The following is a 21,036-nucleotide window of genomic DNA, read 5'->3' as shown; positions in this document are numbered from 1 at the left end:
GTATGTTAATGGTATATATGGTATTCACGTGGACACTTAGGATATTTATGATGATTAATATTATTTTTTTTTCTTTATGGTAATCACTGATATTTAGTAACTTATTGGCACTATCCATGTACAAATACTTGTTATATTTTATTTAAGTGGGTGTTGATAAATGCTGGAGTTCTAATTGTAGCAATATACTTCAGCAGTCACGTTTCCTAGACTTGTTTATTGTCACATATCCCCAAGTAGTTTTATTATAATATACTATTAATGATAAGCTGTTGTTTATGGGGATAGGATTTTTATATTTTATTTTGGATATTTTGGCTACACATGCTAATGATACACTTGATATACACAAGGTTATTTAAGGTTTTCTTGATTAACTATTACTTGAGTTTAATAATGTATGGCAAATGTTAATTCATTATTATGATGTAAAAATGAAGCTGGAGTATTATTTATGGGGTTTTTTGGCAAGCGTGTCCCAACAGCTCAGTTATCACTATTCACAACCCCAAAATAGCCCGTCACTTTAATTTTTTGTCACAGTGTCCACTTAACGGCAGGCATTGTTAAGTGGACACAGTTGCCGGGCTGGCATCACTGGAGGATGCTGCGGGCTCGTGGGGACCAGGTAAGCCCTCAATTCCACCCCGAGTGCGGCTTGGGGTTACCGCTTATTGTAATGAAATTTAACCCTGAGCCACACTCTGGATTACTGCCAGGGGGGTTAAGGCAAAAGGTCACAATAGTCTGTAAAAAGAACTGCACTTTTACATGATCTCTATCCCCAGAAAGTACATGTTGCATTTTTACAAGAAATGCATTTTAGGCAAGAATTCCTAAAATGACTGATCATTATACTGATTTATAACATGGACCCCAGTCTGACTAAATTAGGCGTGTGTTCATCTTGTTTTCAAAATATGTCACCTGGTAATTTAAGGATCAGTGGAAAGATGATGATGGCTTTTTCTGAAGGGATGCAAAGGTCCAACCCTTAGTACAATAGTGTAAATTTTTGGAAAAAAACATTAGCATGTATCTTAAAGTTTGCGGAGGGAATTCTAGTGCTAGGGGCTGACTTTAATGTTACCCTTGATATATCTAATAGCTTACATGAAAGATGTGTTCACTCTCTCTGTCCTGTAAAGTAAAAGAACTTTATTTATAAGTACAAGTGTCATGGTGCCATAGGGCGAATGGTGGACCCTCTGTTTCACCAGCCCAGTTGGCAGAGACGTGCACAGAGTGCAAACAACCACCCTGTCTTCTCTAGAAGCCTCTAGAGGTGAGGATGTTCAGCTGTGGGCAATTGCCAGGCTGCTGACAGATATAAATAAAATAATAAAGCGTGGTGCTGGAATGAGAGGCCGGAGTGTAGTTAGGCAAGCCAGAGGTCAAGGCAGGCAGCAAACAGGAGTAGTCAAAGGTCATACAGAATCGATACACAAAAGAATCCTAAATATGAGACACAGACAGGAACAGCTGGAACCTGGGAACAAAGCTAAGAAGGACTCCTTGTTCAGGCAACTTCCTGTAGCCATTCACATTCTTATATAGGGAATGTCATGTGATGAAAGGGAGTCATATGAACTGCAGGCATCCTGACCTACCACCGGAGGGAGTGCTGGAGAAAAGGCAGTTCAGGAGGGGCTCATGTCTCCACGAACAAGTAGAGCGCATCTGCTGAAGACTCCAGTCCTCTGAGGCAAGAGAGCAGCTGACAGAGAATCACATGACCAGGAAAAGAGCAGAGTATGGAATCCCCAAGCAGAGTTGGTGCAGGCAGCAGAAGAGTGCAAGGTCGGCTACAAATCCTTTACAAGAATTTTTTTTTTTTATAGTTTCTCAATCAGGTAAAGGGAGTGTTACTTTCTCTGATCACTCTCCCATCTATCTTACACTTACTGGTTGTCTTTCTCCAAGAAGAGACAAAATCTAGCAGTTTAACGAACAGTTTACAGGACCCAGTGGTTTTTACCAGACTTCAAAAAACAATTAACATTTTTTTTGAACGAAACTCATCCTAAGAAGTCCATACTGCGGTGGTATGGGCAGTTCATAACTCTTCATATGAGGGATTATGATCAGTCAAGTAAATAAATAGATAAAAATGTGAGACTATATTCCAGTTGCTTGTACGGGAAATACAAACTTTAGAATTGTCTCATAAACATTCTAGTTCCTAAAGATATTGAATCCAAGCTTCCAGTAGCAAAACACTTTGTGAGTTATGTTTCGTTAAGGCAACAGGAGCTTTGTTAAAATGCAGGCATACTTCTTTGAGTTTGTGAATAGCTAAGGCCATGCGCCTTTTTCAAAAAGGCTACTCATATATGCCTAAAATGTAATTTACTGGACAGTACGGGTTACCTCGCCAAAGACATTTCCAATACATTTGCTGTCTACTAATCCTTTACACTCTGATTGGTGAGTCAATTTCCTTGTATTTAGCATTTGCAGATATGCCTCAACTTTCACCAGAAATGCAAATAAAGTTTTGATTTCCAATTACATTGGAGGAACGTACACAGGCCATTTCCAATTACATTGGAGGAACCTACACAGGCCATTTATTCTTCTAAGTCAGGAAAGGCACCAGGCCCAGATGGCTTCCCTCTTCAGTATTATAGAGCTTTTCATTCTAAACATAGTCCTTATTTTCCTGGTGCTCGTAAAAAAAAAAAAAGAAGACTCCAATGAATCCATATTCATAGGAAGGAGAGGTTTGCAAGGTCAGCCTAGCATAAGATACATCACTTTATTTTACATTCTCACCCAACCATTTTTAGTAAAGTTGCTAAAATGTTTAAAATTTTACCTTTGCCACTTTTTCCTATACTTGGCAATATAGGTATTTAGCGGAGCAGGGTGCTTTGTTTGCTTTTCAGACGAGAATACATCTAGTCATTAATCCTGCCTATTTTTTTTTTTATTTAGGTGTATTGATGGTGTAACTTTTTTTCTACAGAGTTTTGTCAAACACACAAAGTCCTTTATAATAATAGATTTTCAAAGAAATGATATTGCATGTGCCTGATCATTGCATGGAATGCATACTTACAAAGAACTCAAATGAAATAGTACCATCTTGAAATATATATTCAAAGCTGAGAGTTCCCTCCTGTTTAAGGTTGATTGAATACATTAAGGTAGCAGAGCATTCATCAGAGTTTGATGCCACATATTCACCACGGGCTTCCCAATGTGACCTTAAAAGGAAAAAAAAGGGACAAATGTTAAAAATAAGCATGTAAACTGGGAAACAATCTGTAAAAGACATGAATCTGGCCAAGAATAAACAAAGTTAACAAGAGTGTTGTAAAACATCAATTTACCAAGTACAAAAAGCAACCTATAGAAGTAATGGTCCAATTGAACTTGAAACTGAAAGATTTGAATACAGTCAATCAAAAATTAACCATTTTTTTCCTAATTATTGGCATTTATAGCGGTCTGATCTGCTAGAAATATTGCAATTTGGGGAACCAGGAAACCAAGTCACAATTTGGACTCTTCAAGTCTAAAGACAAAGTATGTGTTTATGCAGGTTAAGCAAAAACATTTGTGAAGCTGATAATGCTTAAAGAGAAGATAATAAAATCCAAAATAAAAAAATTCAACCAAGACATTAAAAAGTACCGTACTTCCTTCTTTTGGCGCACACATGTGAATGTTAAAATGTGTGCGGTCATATGAACGATGAACACAGTGTGTACACAGCACAGTACTGGCGCACCACCATGGGAGTGTTGCTTTCTTTTTAATAACATCTTAAACAATAAAAAACACTTATACTTGCTGGTCTTGTGAATCCACCAACTAATCTATTGGTTTCTGTTGATTGTGTTCAGGAAAGAAAAATAGGACAACATGCATGACAAATATGGACAAGGTAAAAGGCTATTATGTTCTGATTTCATAATCATACTTACATATTGCAATTACCAGTTGCTCCATATAGATCGGTGGAAATGCTTGTGAAACCAGGTGGAAGTTCTGCCCACTCATCAAAACGCACAGCAGTACCTAGTGAGTATGTTCCTACTGCACAAGGGGTACATTCCTGTGATGCCATATCCAGGTATTGACCAGCAGAGCAAGAGAAAGCTAGGTGATAAAGGAATAACTGAATGTATAGTTAGTAATACAAACCAAAAAAAACAAAAACACAGATACATACATACATACAAACAAAAAAACAAAAAACAACAACTCTGCCCCACCATAAATAAAGCAAGAAGTACCAATATTTCTTTATTCATCTTGGTTATTGAATATTAGCCCAGTGGCTGGTTAGAAAAACATAAGTAAATTGTGTCAGTAAGTATTCCTCCAAATAGATAATGATAGTGGTTGAGCTTTGTACTATACAATTTTTTTTATTAGAAACTGGTATAGAGAGAAGAAAGAAATCCCCATCCCCTTTTTTTTAGAGGCTACTAATACAAGTCTATACACACGGCCAGCACACTAGCCACTTTCTGTAGTCTCCGATTCCTGCACAGATTTAGCCATACACAAAAGTGTTGGAACTTTGGCAGAGACATTAGAAATTCCAAAAGAGCACCACCAACTATATCACGTGTCTCATGTAGCCGTTCTTATTTTAGTGTAATGATTTAGGCGGGAACTTGATAATGAATTCCACAATTAAGAAAAATAGAAACGTTGGATGTCATTAGCCTAGGCCCCTTATGGGACCTTATTCGATTTTTACCATCGAATTCCTTCTCTTTTTGGCTTTGCCTTTATGCCTTTCCATTCTTTGTAAGTGAAACTAAACTCCAATTTTGAACTTTACCGAACCAGGCAGGTAGGTATTTCAGAAAAAGAGAGGCGATGTCCTTTTTGCAATAACACTTGTCTGATTGCCTCAAGAATATGTGAAAAGGTTAAGATGCGTAAATGCAGCGTCAGCTTTAGTTGCCAGGGAAACCCAGCATTCCCGGGTTCCCTTGCGTGTGCGCCAACCTCAGAACAGCCAAGATGGTTGCTGGGTAGAAGAAGGAAGAAAGATGGAGGTGCCCAGTGAGGAAATGTGGATAGCTAAGTGCAGAAGGGTTTAACTTCCACGTTAATATGTATCCTTAAGTTGCACTTTGTTACTATAGATTAGTTACAAAGATTGTTTTGATGTTCTTATATTGGGCCTAAATTATTAAAACTCTCCAAGACTGGAGAGGATACTATCATATCAGTAAGCTGGGTGATCCAGCAAACCTGGAATGGGCCTGGTCCAGGGTTGAAAACATTTTCTGCCAAATAGCAAAATGACCTAAGAAATCCATTCTAGGTTTGCTAGATCACCCAGCTTCACTGATGAAAGTATATACTCTCCAGCCTTGGAGAGCAAATAAGTCAGCCCCATTATGTATGTAACATAGTTACCATACTGAAGGCCTTTTTAAGGGCATGTTCACATCAGCGGTAAAAAAAAAAAACCACAAAGGTTACTGATCCCCAGCACTTACAGGCAACTGCTAGGTGCTAGGGAGCAGTAACAGAAAGTGACCACTAGGCAAAAGCCTAGTTTTTTTTTACTTTTTTATTTTTATTTTATTTTTTCAATCCTTGGACACTGCATGTTGGATAGCTGCATTCTGCTTAGAGCACTGCTGCATTGATGGGATTACAGGAGGCTAGTACAAAGACAGACTGGGGTACCATTTAAAAATCAGTATTCAAAATATATACATTACATAAATAGGGATCTTCTATATTTATACTATGTTGACATGGAAAATATGCCAGATTTAAAAGGTTCTTGCTGAACATATTTCAAGTGTATTCCTAAAATAAGCCCACTGAGAAATAATCACTAAACACTTTTTCATAACCACATAAAATCACATGGATGTGATAAAGCCCTTCTACTTAACAATTTGGAAATATACTTACAGCACTCTGTTCCCTTAACTGGATCTGGAAGTCCTGTACAAAGTCCTGGAATATGAGGCACTGCCACACGCCATCTGGTGCCTTTACTGTCACATTCAGTATATTCATAGTGGTACTCCGACTTCAAAGTAAAAAAAAAAAAAATCATGACATAGACCAGTGAGAATATGCAGGGAGTATGAGAAACATAGGAAAGTGCAGAACAGGAGAGACAACATGAAAAGGGGAAACAATAATAATAATAACAACAGAGGAGATAAGTGCCCAGGGTATGAGAGTTTGCAGTGCAGTAAGGCAGTAACAAGAGGAATGACCAAAAGATAACTCTGGTGTTTTGTACCATCTTGTAACTATTTTGTGACAAAATTCCTGATATCAGCTACTTATAATAGATTTATGGGACAGCATGAGCATTTTTCCCAGATAAAGTTAAAAGATGGGAGTGAACGGCTTTAAAATAGGACCCCAACACCTAGACATAACATCTGAAAGAAATTAAAAAATAATTAATATTAATAATCAGCAATATATTAATTTTCACAATGTGCACCAAACTAAGCCAGAACACACACAATTTTAGCTTAGAGCATAGGGAGGTGGTCATCTGCATTAGCACATATCTTTTAACATGATCCATCCACCCTTAGGTCTGTCTATCTGTAGTTTCTACCAGATTACCACCTGTTCTAACATTTCTTGTTTACCATAGCATTTACTTGATGATTCATTAGCTGACAAACTGACAACATTTATCTATAATATGTCTTGGACACCAGGACAAAATACAGGGTTAATTTTCCTTAACAGTAAAACAGACAGACAGAAATAAACTTGACATATGTAAACAATAAAAAGGGTCTAACCCTACCCTTTTTATTCTCTATCTAATAAAATGCACAAGTCATTTTTCAATTAGGTAAGGATTTACATTTTCAGCATGTACACTGCTATTCTTAATTTTACAGCAGATTGCCAAATAAAAAACTATAAACAGTACAATTTTGGTTCACATTTTTGTATATGAAGGTGTGTTTTTGTTTTGTCTTTAGCAAATACTAAAACAGTGAAACAATTAATGTGGAAAGCATACAATAAACAAACAGGAGGGTTAGCCGGATCCAGGATGCAAAGCATGCCTTAAGGCAGAAACAGTATTTTCCCCAAGCAAAGCATGCTAAGCAAATACCAGAAAAAAATTACAGTATTTCTTAAAAGGAAATTAAAGTATATTGCATCAATGCTTAAATTAAAATGTATTACACTTATTAAATAGATTAAAACAATTAGCAGTAGATTTATAAACACTGAACTGAAAAAAAAAATTGTGGTGGTGTAGGAGTAATCTTTTTTGTTGCAAAAATAATCCTATGTAATTAGAGCATATATAGAAACCAAAGAGCCACCCTATATGTCCAGTGACAGACCCGTCCATCTTATATTTAGGTGTGATAAAAACACAAAAGTGGGGGTAAATGGCATCCTACTTAATTTCTGGTAGGTCTATCAAATAACAAGAGACAGCACATTCCTGCCTGGAAAGGACGCATGCCCTATATATGCAGCATCGCACAAGGAGTGTGAAAGGCCTGGTAAATCCTGCCCAGATTGGCAAGTACTAAATGGCCACCGCTTCACACAATCAGGTGCAATGCTTACCCACTCATTCTTGTCTAAAAGTATTTTTGTTGAAGAAGGAGGCATCTAACCCAGTGGAAGGAACAGAAGGCATAATCAACCAGAAAAAGCCAATACTAAACCACTCTTACATTACTGACTGATCACCTCTGTGCCAGGGACTTTCCAAACAGAAAAGCAAACCCTGGGGTTTCGCATCCCTTAATATGGACTTAATATAGCCATGTTTTAAATAAGTGGAAGAAATAAAAACATGGACTTTATTCAAATTATATACATTAGACAGCAAACATGTCTTAATAAATGTAACTATAAAATAATGAAATAACCTTCTGACAAGGGAGGAAATGTAGTTGTAATGGACAATAGTCAACACAAACAAATGTGTATGAAAATATTGTCCTAAAGAGATCAGAACACTCTAATTTCATTCAATAGTATTGTATTATTCCAACAAGACAACTATACCTATTAATAAAAATACATACATCTTTCCAATAACAGACAACTTGCCTACTTATGAAGGATCCCTTGTACCAACCGTTTATGCTTTACCAAACACTTACAAGTGTGTTACAAATCCTACGATCCGGCTAATTGTCTCAGGCATTAACTGCCTCACTAAACATGCATGTTATCTGCTTGACACCCATTTAGGACTGTATGTCACCACACTTAAAAGACACCAGAGAAATTTAAGAAATATTGGACAACATACATGGTCTCAAAAAATTCTAGCTTGTTCTTCTGGTTGTGACTGATGCTAAGGATCTTTATTCAATAATATCCCCCACTAAAAAGCACTAGGGGCCTTAAACACATTTTTGAATGAAAAAAGTTATACAGTTGCAAATACCTTTGATCTTAAACTTTATCGTTCCAACTAGAAATGTCTTTTGTACATTTACCTTCTCTACTTACAGACACATGGGAACTGTTTCTTTTTGTCTTTTTAAATACCAGTGCCATATTCTTTTTTTATACACAGGTATATAGAGGTGTTCATGATCTGGACAGGCTCTGTCCATGAGCTCCAGGAATTTAATTTAAAATTTACAATGACATATCAAAAAAAAAAAAAAAAAAAAAAAAAAAAAAAAAAGATATATATTGTCTTTTCTGAATACGGAGGTCTTCATTCAACTACATCTATCTAATGCCAGAAACGCCATTCTTAATGCCACCAGTTTCCATCTTCGCCCTTATATGCAGTTGTTAGAGCTACGCCCCCTGGCAGGTCGCTCATGATTACCTGAGGCTTGGAGTTTAAGTGTCTCTTTAAAGTAAGCACCCTGCAAGGAGTGATGGGCTGGCACCCCCAGTGTCCATTGTAACTGCTTTGCTGATGGGTGATCACCAGGTCGCCAGGGGCCACCAAGGGCGAGCAGGGAACAGATGGCTTTGGAGGAGGGACAGCAAGTTGACTGGCACTGGTAGTCTAGACCAGTTTTTCTTGACCTTTTTAACACAGGGGGACCCCTCTAAATTATATGAGAGGTCTTTAGAGATCGCCTACTATAATTACTATATCCAGAATCCACAGTACATTAGTGTGATGCTCAGTAGGAATAATGTCTCCTACACTGCTGGTCAGTAGGATGAATGTCACTCTTACAGATTGCCAAAAATATCATTGGTATCTATTAAGCTGACCTCAGAGTCACAAACTGCCCATTGCCCAAGGAACCCTTAGCAACCTCTGGAGGAACCCAGATTGAGAAACACTGGTCTAGACAGTCCAAAGTAGGAGCAGGCAGCAGGCAATATTTGTGGTCAAGGTGGTCCAAAGTTAATGGAGGCGGCTGACAGTACTTATGGTGAAAATAGGCCAAGCGGCAGACATAACTTGTGCTAGGACTAGAGAGGCTAAAATAGGACTAGCAGCCAATAGTAGGATAGGATCATGACCAGGACTAATGTATTCATTGTTTGCAGAACATACTCTTTAATCCTATCCGGCAGCACACAGTGTTATGGGAATGCCGAGATAAAACAGAGTGGATATGACTAAAAGGAGGCTAGGGACGCTGCAAGTTGCTAAACAGAGAAGCTACAAGAATGCACAACAAACTCAGACTTTAATAACATACTTCACTAAAAATATTTGAGCTTAAATTTCAATGATTGAAAACATATAAATATAGAAGAATAACAAAAGGAAAAAAAATTAAATGTACCTTAAACGCAAAGAGAAAATTACAATAATAAACATGGTACATAATAATCCTGAAGTCAAAACCTCTTTATCAAGCACAACTAATAAGACAACTTTGACATAGTAGAGAATATAGCGATAAAAACGTAAATTGTGCGAATCAGAAAGCTAAATCGAAAACTAGAAAATAATTATTGATTTTTTAGTAGATCCAGGGGCCTATGCAATGCCCTCAGATTGTGGCAGTAACAGTAAGTGGTAACAATGAAATCTGGCAGATTTATATTCATACTGGGTAATTTTAAATTCTCACCCTACCATTTAAAAGTAAATCAACACAAATCCTGAGATTACCTATAGAAAATCTGGTTTACTAAAAGACAAAACTAGTGAATGGTCAACAATCAGGTGTTCATAGAGGCTATCGTTGCAGGACCTTTGGTACAATTAGAAGCATTAAATGCCACCCCTGCTCTTGAATGGAGATTTGCTCCACTAAAACACTCCCCAATGGCTTAGTTCATCATTCTAAACACGTTGCAGACTTCAGTACATAATCTATTTTAATTTTTCTATCTAATCAATTTTTTCAACTGTCAATACGGTACCTAATATATAGGCAAAACAATTAGGCCTCTAAGTAAAGACATTTTAATTTTATATATATATATGGTTGCTGTGCTTTAGTAAATTTCAGGGAAGTGGTCTATGGAATGGGAAAGAAAGTAATGGGTGGACCTTCGCATTCCCATTCCACCCCAAATACACCCAGTGTACCCAGTGCAGGTCTGCTATTAGAGCACATGTGTGCTACCATGGAGGAGGAAGTGGAAATAACAGCGTGTAGACTATGGAGTTTGTACTATTTGCAAAGGGAAGCTGTTGTGGCTGTTCATCAATTCTGATTTATTTTATGGATTTTAAGTACTTTGCATCCACCTCTAGTATACCCTGGGCTCTTTTAAATATGGTACTGACGGGGCTGTCTCATGTGTTCCTATGTATTGTTCCCTCTGTATAAGGATATTCCATGACACAGTTTGTTTCATGAAATGGGCTTAAACTCAAACACTAAACACTGCAATAGCTCAAGCAGTGTGGAGCTGGGGTTGCTTTCCTCCAGGAGACCCACCTGGATAGAACAGGCTCTTTTCTATTTGCAACTTCCCAGGCCTTTATGGCCCCTACTAAAAGTAAAATGATGGCAGGAGTGGCTATATTGTTATAAAGCAGGAGTCCCTTTTGTCCTCCTTAAGTCAGCAATTGATCCAGAAGGCAGATACATTATAGTATACAGTAGGCTAAACTCAGTTGAAGTAACCTTGTGCAATGTGTATGTCGCAAATACCTCTCAGTTTTTGTTCATGCACTCCCATTTTAACTCGTCTCGTTTCATAGCCCAGGCCCCTAATATTATGGGGGAGGATTTTACGCACTTACAAATATTACTCCGATTTGTACTTAAAGGTACATAGGTCACAATTAGAGAGCAGACCGGCCTTACAATTCCAAATAAATAATTATCTCACTAAGTGCTCTCTCCCATTACTAGAGGACAAAATAATTGGGAAACTTAATAGTCCCATTACTCCTAAGGAGATAGAAGCTACTAATAATTATTTACCCACCAACAAAGCCCTGGGGCTGGATGGGTTTCATTTTCTATATTACAAGACATTTACACCCCTACTACTCCCCTCACCTACTTTTGTTTTACAACAGCATGCTGGGGGGTGAATCACTTGCACAAACCACATTACACTCCTACATATCGGTCTTCCCTAAGCCAGGAAAGGATCCCTCGAATCCTATGAGCTACTGCCCCATTGTATTGCTAAATCCTTATTTGAAGATCTTTACAAAAATCCTGGCTGGGGATGTGTTTGCCTTCCATTGTACACAAGGACCAGGTGGGTTTTATCTCCTGCCATCAGGCTGGGGATAACATATGGAGAACGATTGTTTTTTTTGATGCCCTGAATAGATTGGAGGAAGGGGCACTACTGCTCAGTCTTGACAAAGAAAAGGCATTCCATCGCCTCAGTTGTCTTTTATGTACAGCACTCTCTCTCCCCACAGCATTAAGGATTAGGGGCCCTTTCCTGCAAGACATTCAGGCGATATACTCATACCCCACAGTGGCAGTTAAGTTTCCCTATTCCACCTCACCACTAATAAACATTTATAAGGACATAAGCCAAGAGTGCCCACTATATTCACTTTGCCATTTGCGTAATCTCTTGAGCCACTAGCTCAGACCATCAGGCAGCATCCAGATATAGCTGGGGTCTCCATTTGTACAAAAACCTTTAAAATATGCGGATAACATCCTCCTTAGGCTAATAAATCCTCTGGTAATGCTTCCCTCTCTTAAAAGAATCCTAGAAGGATACGAGATGCAGGCGGAGATTATGAATTTTGTTTGAGCATACAAGCAACATACTGGATCTCCTTAGGTACTTTCTGGATTGCCTGAGAGCCTATAATAATAGGTGGATGGAGATTGAGAAACTTTCGACAGTGCCAGTTCTTCCAATCTCACCATAGGAGATTGGCCTCACCATATAGTGGAATCCTCCTTGCTGGCACCTAAGAGATTTACTAAACAGATCTGGATACTCAGAAGGGACAAATATCGTCTTGCGTCCCTCAAATCTCTACTTACATCGTTTCTGTACAACCCTCAGATAGTGGATAGTCTGACACGACAAATGATTCAACATTGGGCCACCAATGATATATGTTTTGGTCCTATATCAAACCTCCTAACTGGAGAGTCGCTCACATTTCCTGACCTACAAAACAAATTTGAACTTCCTTCCTCAGCAATCTTTAGTTACCTGCAGGTTAGACATATAGCCCAAACCCTTATAGAAAAACTTCAGTTTCTCAGCAACTACACAATTTAAGCAAGTATGCGCGAGGGGCCCCTCCCGAAGGGGTCTAATTTTTTAAATCTATCCAATCCTGAATACAGAGACAGTTGTTCCATTTGTCAAACATGCGTATTTGAATAAATGGGTAACTATTTTTAGTAGGGAGTTGCCTTTTTAAATTTGGCAGGTTGTCTGATGTAGAGCCAAAAAGAGTTCGGTATGTGCTTTATATAAAGAGAATACGTAGAAAGTTCTCATGCACTGGTACTTTACCCTGGACAAGCTACACGCCACTTACCCCGATTCCAGTAATCTGTGCTGTAGAAGTGGATTCCTTTTTTCGGACATTCCCGAGGATTAGGCAAATGACAATGTATTTCTCTCCACCAAAGCTGATATGTCAGTGGGGTTGGATCCAGTGATGCATTTGCTCAATGTCCACATATTGAGACTCCAAAAGCAAAAGGCGGCCCTCGTTGCACGACCCTGCTTGAGGTTGGGCCATGGCAGTCACAGTATTCTGTATATTATGTGCAATAATGCATTCATTGAAAGATCATATTTATGATGTAGCAAAGGGACATGTGTAGAACCTAAATCACTATGGGGCCATTTGTACAATGCAATGTTTGCAGACCCATGTACTGTTGTTTTTCTGTTCTCCATTTATAAGTTTATATTCTTATCTCAAAAAAATAAAGAAATAAATTAGGTTTAAAACACCGAACCCTGGGTACACCATGAGCAACCTTAGACATTTGAAGCATGCTTTATGAATCACTTCTTTTTGAATGTGGCCTTGAAGGAAGTTATATAGCATTTGGACTCTGCTGTCAAGCATCTTTGACTTTGCAAATTGGTAAAAAATGTAACTTACACCCTAAAGAAAAACCCACACAAGCAGGATAAAGTCCACCATGTTGCAGGAGGTTCTAGAGTGTTTGGCAAATGTTGTTGTTTGCACACAGCATTTAAAAATTATGGTGTCTAGTTAAAGGTGAACAATAACACCCTTCAAACATGCTAAACGTTACCAATTAGCTGTACGTTACAACAATAACAGGAAAGAACAAGCTGTCCTTGACACACCACATATCTTTAGGCAAAGCACAAATTTACAGGGGAAAAAGCCATCTGTACAATCTTTTTTTTTCCAAAAAACAACAAAAAAAAATTGAATTGCATGAGTTAGCATTAGAGCTTTTTTTCAATTTTGGTGGCTTCTAAAATTTAACTTGCTAACCCTTTTAGGTAACTTTTCCAATCCAGTCATATCAGTGTATAAAGTGTTAAAATGTCAAATACTCATTGTCTAGTTAAATAATTTGGACTCCCAACTTATGTTTGGCCCTTGGATTCTATCAAATTTTAGGTTTTGGTCAGTGGTGTAGAAACAGAGATCAGAGAGATTGCATCTGTATATATCATGTTTTGTCATATATGGTGTATAGGAATGATTGATTTTCTTACCTTTAGTATTGTGTTAATTTTTCTGTTTATTGTTGGTGATGTGTGGATATTGACGGTACTCTGTGGTTATCATATGGTATATATCTGCTATACACAATCTTCCATAACAGGATCCTCCCCCTAGCCTTCCCTACCATGATAGTCATCAGTTTTTCTGTCTTTATTTTTCCCTCTCCTTCTCTTCTTCCCCCACTTTGTCATATACATTTAGCCATATTCTAATCAATCATTTTTGATCTATTCCCTCTATCTCCCCCCTTGGTCCCTTTGCCAACTTGCGGGTGACGGGAGCTCATGTCAGTGCTCTCATTAATGTGCAGGGCAGAACCTATTTGCCTGGCATCATTATTTTGTCCCCCGTATGATTCCATCAATTGATTCGCTCTCTGTACCCTCACCGGTATCCCGTAGGATGTACTGATGCAGGTATTGAGTCAGCCAATACCCGGGGGGTGTTTCTCCACACTTATATGTCATCTGGAGGGGCGGACTTGGTGCTACCTCTTACTCCCGCCCTCACCCCATAAAAGGGCACGTGGCAAAGCCCTCATTGTCTCCCCCAAAGCCTGAGGTCTGAGCCTCACCCCCTGTACCCCTGAGGAAGCTCTTAGTGGGGAAGACGCGGTTAGGTATTCTCTGGAACATTTGCCTACCACAGATCTCCAGGTTACAGTCTGGATTTGTGGACTATTATATAATTACTCGTGATTAGTTGTTGACTGTATAGTGCCATTTTGGATGGCTATTTCAGGAGATCACTTTTGGTTGTAAGGATCCTAAGCATCTACATTGTACCTTTGAGAAGCACTGTATTTTTAATACATTAACCTTGCCTATAAAGACCCCTCGGTTTTGTCTTTATGTTTATACTTGTGGTTGGCAAGCACCTTATGCATAGTCTTACTTAAAGACACCATATCTGGTCTTTGTTTTTTGTTGGCCGTTTTCCTATTAGCCCTAAAAAAAAAACTGTAATTGCACCTAGTGCTAAATTCATGTTTCACAGAATTTAGCAATGTTTCAATGAACTCTTGTCAAACATAGGTAGATTTGCTAATCCATGTGACAATCATGTCCTTACAAGATGTCTTTCCCATGTTAAAACTAGTTTAAGAAAGGTTTAAACTTGTTAGGCTCCTTTCTAAATTGTTTTCTACCCCCATACATACTGTAGGGTACTAACAACTACTAGGTCCAGTTCAAGGTCTCTCCAAATGGCTCTTGTGCTAACTGCGGCGAGGTGCTTCATTACAATACAGTGCAAATCAACATCCCCTCCTACAGAACTAGATCTCTATAAGCACATACAAGACATTAGACTAATGGAGTTGCTGACTAGAATGATCGTTTGGATAAACGTGAAGCAATATGGTCCAAATAGGATCAATGATATTCCTATACTGTATTTTCCGCAGCTTCACCACAGGCAAAGTATTCAATTAAGTGTGTTCAGAATAGTCTACACCCTTCCTCTGTGCAGTTAAATTACTTCTCTATTTATGTTAGTTTCTTGACCTGTTTTTTTTTTTTTCTTCCCGTCTTCGGACACTTCCTACTTCTTACTTTTCTCTCTTGTACCACGGGTGGGATACAGCGTATAAGCTTTCTACCTTAGCATGTGGAACTTTACATGCTATACGATTACATATCAGAGAAAATTGCAAACTAATGTATTTAGATTACTTACTATTAACCCCCTGTGATCAACAATTTTGTACTGAATTTTTTTTTTCAGTGGCATATATTTGTACAATTTTGGCTAAATGGTTGATACTGTTGAGACCTGATTGTGCATGTTTAATAATATGTATACTGATATCTAAATTCTTTTCTGTTAGTAAAATCCATAAAACTTTAAATAAATTTTTTTTTCTGCCTCTTTCCTCCTACCCACTACCTTAAAGTCCAGATTTTTTTCTGGGAAACCCTCCTTCCTCCCAAGCCTGTTACTGGTCAGGAAAGAGAAGCAGCCTCATCTGTCACTGTTTTCCTATCAGTCTATTTCATGTGAGTACAGTAACTGATTGGATTATATTACACCACTTTTCTCTGACAATTTCTCTTAATCCAACACTGCTATACAACTATTGCTTGAGGTTGATAACAGGTCAAAATAAATTACTTGCACTGCTACTAAGGTAACTTAGTTCCAAAAACAACTAAGGTGATCCTTATTTCCAGTGTCCAATGCTGGAAATCCCAGCTGTGACAACCCACGTTCCTTACTTTGCAAAAATCTGGTAGAAAAAAGAATTACAACACAAATGAATGTAGGATTTATGTTCTAGCCTTATAGCTTTAGACCTTCCTAAACCATTGCAAGCTGGCAATAGCAGGTTTAGCACTTGTTACACTCCTCAGTGTGCCTGCCATTGGGTGCCCTATTTGCTGACACTTCCAGACACTGAGAAAGTGTGCATTGTATAGACGTGGAAATGTTCCTTTGTATGTTTGAGCAGTATATGGCCCTGAGCCAGTATACACCTTTGCTAAACACTTTGACATCTTTAAATGGACAAATTGTACATTCTGTAACATTGGAATATTTGAACTATGGCTTTTCAGCTTTGTAAAAAGTAGTGTCTACTTTTACTTTATTCCAACTCTAACATAGGAGCATTGTATTTCTTCCCCTTATCGTAGAACTTCAAAAAAAAAAAAACTGAAAACAGTTGCTAGATTCGCAACATTGTTAAAGAAGAACTAAAGCCAAAAGTGCCTAAAACAAAAAAAATCCACTTACCTTCGATTTCGCAGGCCACTCTGATCTATCCGTTGGTCTCTTCCGTCCTGTCCTGGCATCTGTCCACGAGCTGGCGTGCTGTGTGGCTCCATCTTCGTCTCTTCTTCCTGTATAAACCGACCCAGGTGCGAGATCTGGTGACGTAGGTTGGAAAAAAAAAAAACTTGCCGATCTCACTGTGCATGCGTGAGTTTGGCAATTTTTTTTTTTACCACAAAAATGCTCCTCTTGCATCTTGGCTATGCGCAGGAGCAACCAAAAGCCTCCCGGGATGCCCGAAAAAGGTATCCCGGGAGGCTTTGTGCTCCCATTCATTCTCAATCACCTAGGCGCCAAATCTGGCCCTGCAAGTCATTTTTTTTGGCCCCCAAAAGAATTCTTAATATAAATTGCAGCTGACCCACCGCTACTGCAATGCGTAGTAATGGCGGGCCAGCTGCAATTCATATTAGGTTGCTGTTCTATAGATGTCTCTAGACCAGCGGCCTCTCTGCCTATGTGTGGCCCCACATTTTATAGACGCAAATGATGCCGGAAATTGTGGTAGCGGCATCACTCGTGTCCATTGAACAGCAGCCTATGCGTGGATCCCGCGGAGTTTATACTGACAGGTGAGCTCAATAATCAGGAATTATCAGGATTAATATTATCAGGAATTATCATAGAGCTATTGCTATAATAATTGTTTTACTGTGCCAGAAAATGCAATGTGAAACCAAATGAATGCAGCAATTCATTTGGTTTCACATTGCATTCTCTGGCAAAGTAAAACATAATCTCAATAGGAAACAAGAACGCATAAGAAGAGCATGCAGTAGATTGATCTAAATAACCACTGTATATTACTGCATGCACTTCTCATGTGTTCTTGTTTCTTCTTATTGAGATTAATTGTTTTTTCAATTCATTTCAAGTTTGGCCCAGAAAACGGTATTCCAACACAAAGCATGATGTCAAGGCAAAATATTGTGACACACATACTTTGTTTTTGTTTTGCTGCAAAGATCCTGCAAATACAGAAAAAAACCCTCAGCCCAGCTTCGTTTTTTTCTTTTTTTGTAATAACTGGTTTCACCCTTCCAGTGCTTTTGGTTAAATGACTCACTCAACCCATACCACTAATTGATCTGTACAACATAAAAGAGTTAATTATTTTGTAAGATATGAACTAATAGGGCTCCTTGATATGACACAGAAAACATGCAGAAGACATAAGGACATCTTTGAATGTCTCTTTAAGTCAACAATGTTTTTAACACTTATCAAAACAAAAATAATAATATGATTCCAATTGTATATCTAACAGACCAAATAAAATAAGTTTGTGGCCAAAGCCTAATTAACATTTCGCTTTTGGTGCAGTTTGTTAACAAATGCCTTTCACACATTTGCATGCGTTGCAGTAATGTAGCCCATTTCTAAATAAAGGGGTTATACCATCCAGAAATGCCTCAGATATCCAAAACAAATTGAAATTTAGGACATTTATGAACACAGCACACCATAGCACAGTAGTGTGTTATGGTATATTATGGTGCCCTGAATTACATGTGTGTGTGTAAGGTTTGCTTTGTCCTAATACATTGAGATGACTTTTAAAATGCATAGTGAAAATGCATGAGAAATGTGTTTGAGTCCCTAGGGCTTACATATACTTTGACAGCAGTTTAGTAACGCATTCATAATGTGGATGGTAACAGCTTCAAATCCTGCATGACAAACAAGCCTGCAAAATCAAGTCTACGCATTTATCTAGGCATGGCCCCTTTATTTAGAAAAAAGAAACATTGAAACAAAAATACTTTCTACATATTTTAAAAGAAACTTGTCATTTGAGAAATGTGGAGACCTGTATTACTGAGCCATAGACCTAAAGATGTGTAATGCCTGGCTGACAAACAGGTCCTATTGCTTTAATACTTAGTCTCTACCCAGAACCGGACTTTTACCCACTATCTGTTTTACTACCATCTGACTTTTTTGTTCTGCTTATATATTTAATCCCGGCTAACCCAAAAAAAATGAAGCCAGAAGGTAAGTATAACAGCTGAAACTAGAATTTTCTGCAAGAAGCTAGCAAAAGCAGCCACCATATTTTATCTTGACTAGTTAACATTTACGCTATTTTCAGACTTGTTGTAAACCATGTGGCCATAGCGGCCCAACTGCTCCCATTTAATACATTGCCCTGCAGTGTGATTTGTCTCTACCAGGTGAATATTAGGAGCAGCTAACTGTGTAGTTTTAGACCACACGTTTGCAAGAAGCCTATGGGGATCAGTCACAGTAGTATGTTTTTGGGAATTTCTGGAGTAATGTTTTCATTCAATACACTTTAGGAACCACAAAAAAAAAATAATAATCCAGGCATTTAGTATATTGCGTTTCAATAAGGTGTTTGCTAATTTTCCACTAATGACTGCTCCAGTCATAAAACAGATTCAGAAAGTAGGATCCAGTTCTGCATTATTTCAGTCTGCACTACAAAACCAAGATAATGTCTTGGGGCCTATTCACACAATTTACAATAGGTGGCCTTGTCACTTTTAATACTACTATTTTAAAATGCAACATAAAATTACAGTATAATGCATTGCAACAATGTGATGCACAGGGAAAAAATGTTTTGCCTTGATTGTGAGAAAAAAAAACCACATCAATGAAATGACATGCAATTAATGCACAATACAAACAAAAACTCAAAATAGTGTCAACCCTCATCATCCTCAATGCATGTTTTTTTTTATATTCAATAGGTTTGTGGCAGGTACATCTGATAATACTAAATAGAACAGGATCAACTAGAAATCTTTCCAATAAGGTAGCAAACGGTTTAAGATTATACTGTTCTTATCATATGTAATCTGACTGTTATGTATCTTGTGGCTCATCTCTTTCTGCGTGATTATGTTAGACTTTGGAATACAAAGTCTGTAAACAATAGTAAAATGCAGAAGACCCCATGAGAGATTAGATCAAGTTACAAAAAATAGGATCACTTGCTATGCATTTACAAGCTACTACCTGCCTTATTGGGCTTGTTTGTGTCAGATTTTGCAGCTTCATAATTGATTTATTTTGTTGGAAGTTATACTAACATGCACTTTAAAATCCAAATTCAGCTTCAGCACAAAACTACATTGAAGGACTGTAACCGGATCCATCCTGGGTGGCTCATGACCATATTAATCATCAGAAAACAGCCTGCAAGACACTTAAGACAATGTGACCTGTAACAGCTGTCAGGTAACCATGAGCTTGCACAACCCTTCTGCATCCCTTATTTATCTAAGGTTTGTTTAACAAAGCTTGGTAACTCCTTCCCATCTGTCACTAATCATAAATATATAGTGCTGACTTATTCTATAAAGAAAAAAACTAATCACCTCTATCTGATATTTACTATTTGTTTATTATTTCAAGCAATCCCTTTAAAATTCTTACCTCTTTGCAAGCATGAAGCATGTCTCCATGAAGAGGGTTGAAGTTTAAAGCCAGTAACACAAAGGTGAAAAGGGTTATTCCAACATAGTATCTTAAAGTAATGGTTGGCTTAAGCATGGCTTGCTTCCACTTGCCAACACCTGTCTGCTGGTGAGGTAGGAAAAGAAGCAGAGGTGAAGTACAATAGAGAACAGGTGCTTCCAGCTCTCATATGTTATCAAGAAGAGGGAAGGATTTAGTACAGGGACACACCTCTCTACTCCCCTGCATCAGCCCTGCCCTATAAGTTTCATTAGATTATACCTTACTCACTTTTTTTTTTTTTTTTGCCATTTGTAACATGTAATACTGGTGTTTGCACCAGCACAAAGTTCTAGAATATAGAAATGGATAAAAAGAAATAACAAAAACTGTCCAAGCTAATGTTCAAAGTTTTACAAGAATTTTAGAAAATGTTTTAGGACATTTGTGTGATTTCATGCTTTATTTATGTCCTGTGAATATGTCAGCGATTTTTTAGAAAACAAAAAATGTATTTTTTAGATCATTTTGTTTAAACAATCTACTGAGATTTTCCAGATCTTCTAGCTTCCCATAGGTAAGCAATTCCAAAGATTTTAGTAAGGCCAAATAAATAATTGGCTACCGCCTATTTACACTTTTATGTATACACATTATGTTGAGGCAATCTATTCAAAATAAATAGGCTACCAACGCACCCTAAGATTCATAAAAATCACACATGACCCTTTTTTTTAATGCAATGCCCCACCAAGCATTGCAATGAGTTTCTGTGTGCTACAACACAGGTGAGC

General features: G+C 37.9%; 1 protein-coding gene across 1 annotated transcript in view; it reads right to left on the bottom strand.

Annotated features, from left to right (window-relative positions):
• The window catches only part of ELAPOR1 (endosome-lysosome associated apoptosis and autophagy regulator 1), a 57,935-nt gene extending 37,557 nt beyond the window's left edge, over nt 1-20,378 (bottom strand). Inside the window, exons 1-4 of the mRNA XM_072424264.1 lie at nt 20,222-20,378; nt 5,899-6,019; nt 3,933-4,107; nt 3,062-3,209 (exon numbers count right to left, since the gene is read on the bottom strand). Of these exons, the coding sequence (XP_072280365.1) occupies nt 3,062-3,209; nt 3,933-4,107; nt 5,899-6,019; nt 20,222-20,338 (561 nt within the window). The 5' untranslated portion in view covers nt 20,339-20,378. The remainder of the gene's footprint in view (nt 1-3,061; nt 3,210-3,932; nt 4,108-5,898; nt 6,020-20,221) is intronic.
• Between the last annotated feature and the right edge of the window lie 658 nt (nt 20,379-21,036).

This window comes from Pyxicephalus adspersus, chromosome 1 (assembly GCF_032062135.1).
Source record: "Pyxicephalus adspersus chromosome 1, UCB_Pads_2.0, whole genome shotgun sequence".
In the NCBI taxonomy this organism is placed as follows: Eukaryota; Metazoa; Chordata; class Amphibia; order Anura; family Pyxicephalidae; genus Pyxicephalus; species Pyxicephalus adspersus.
Note: the sequence above shows the minus strand (reverse complement) of the source record. Positions and strands in the feature narration are given on the sequence as shown.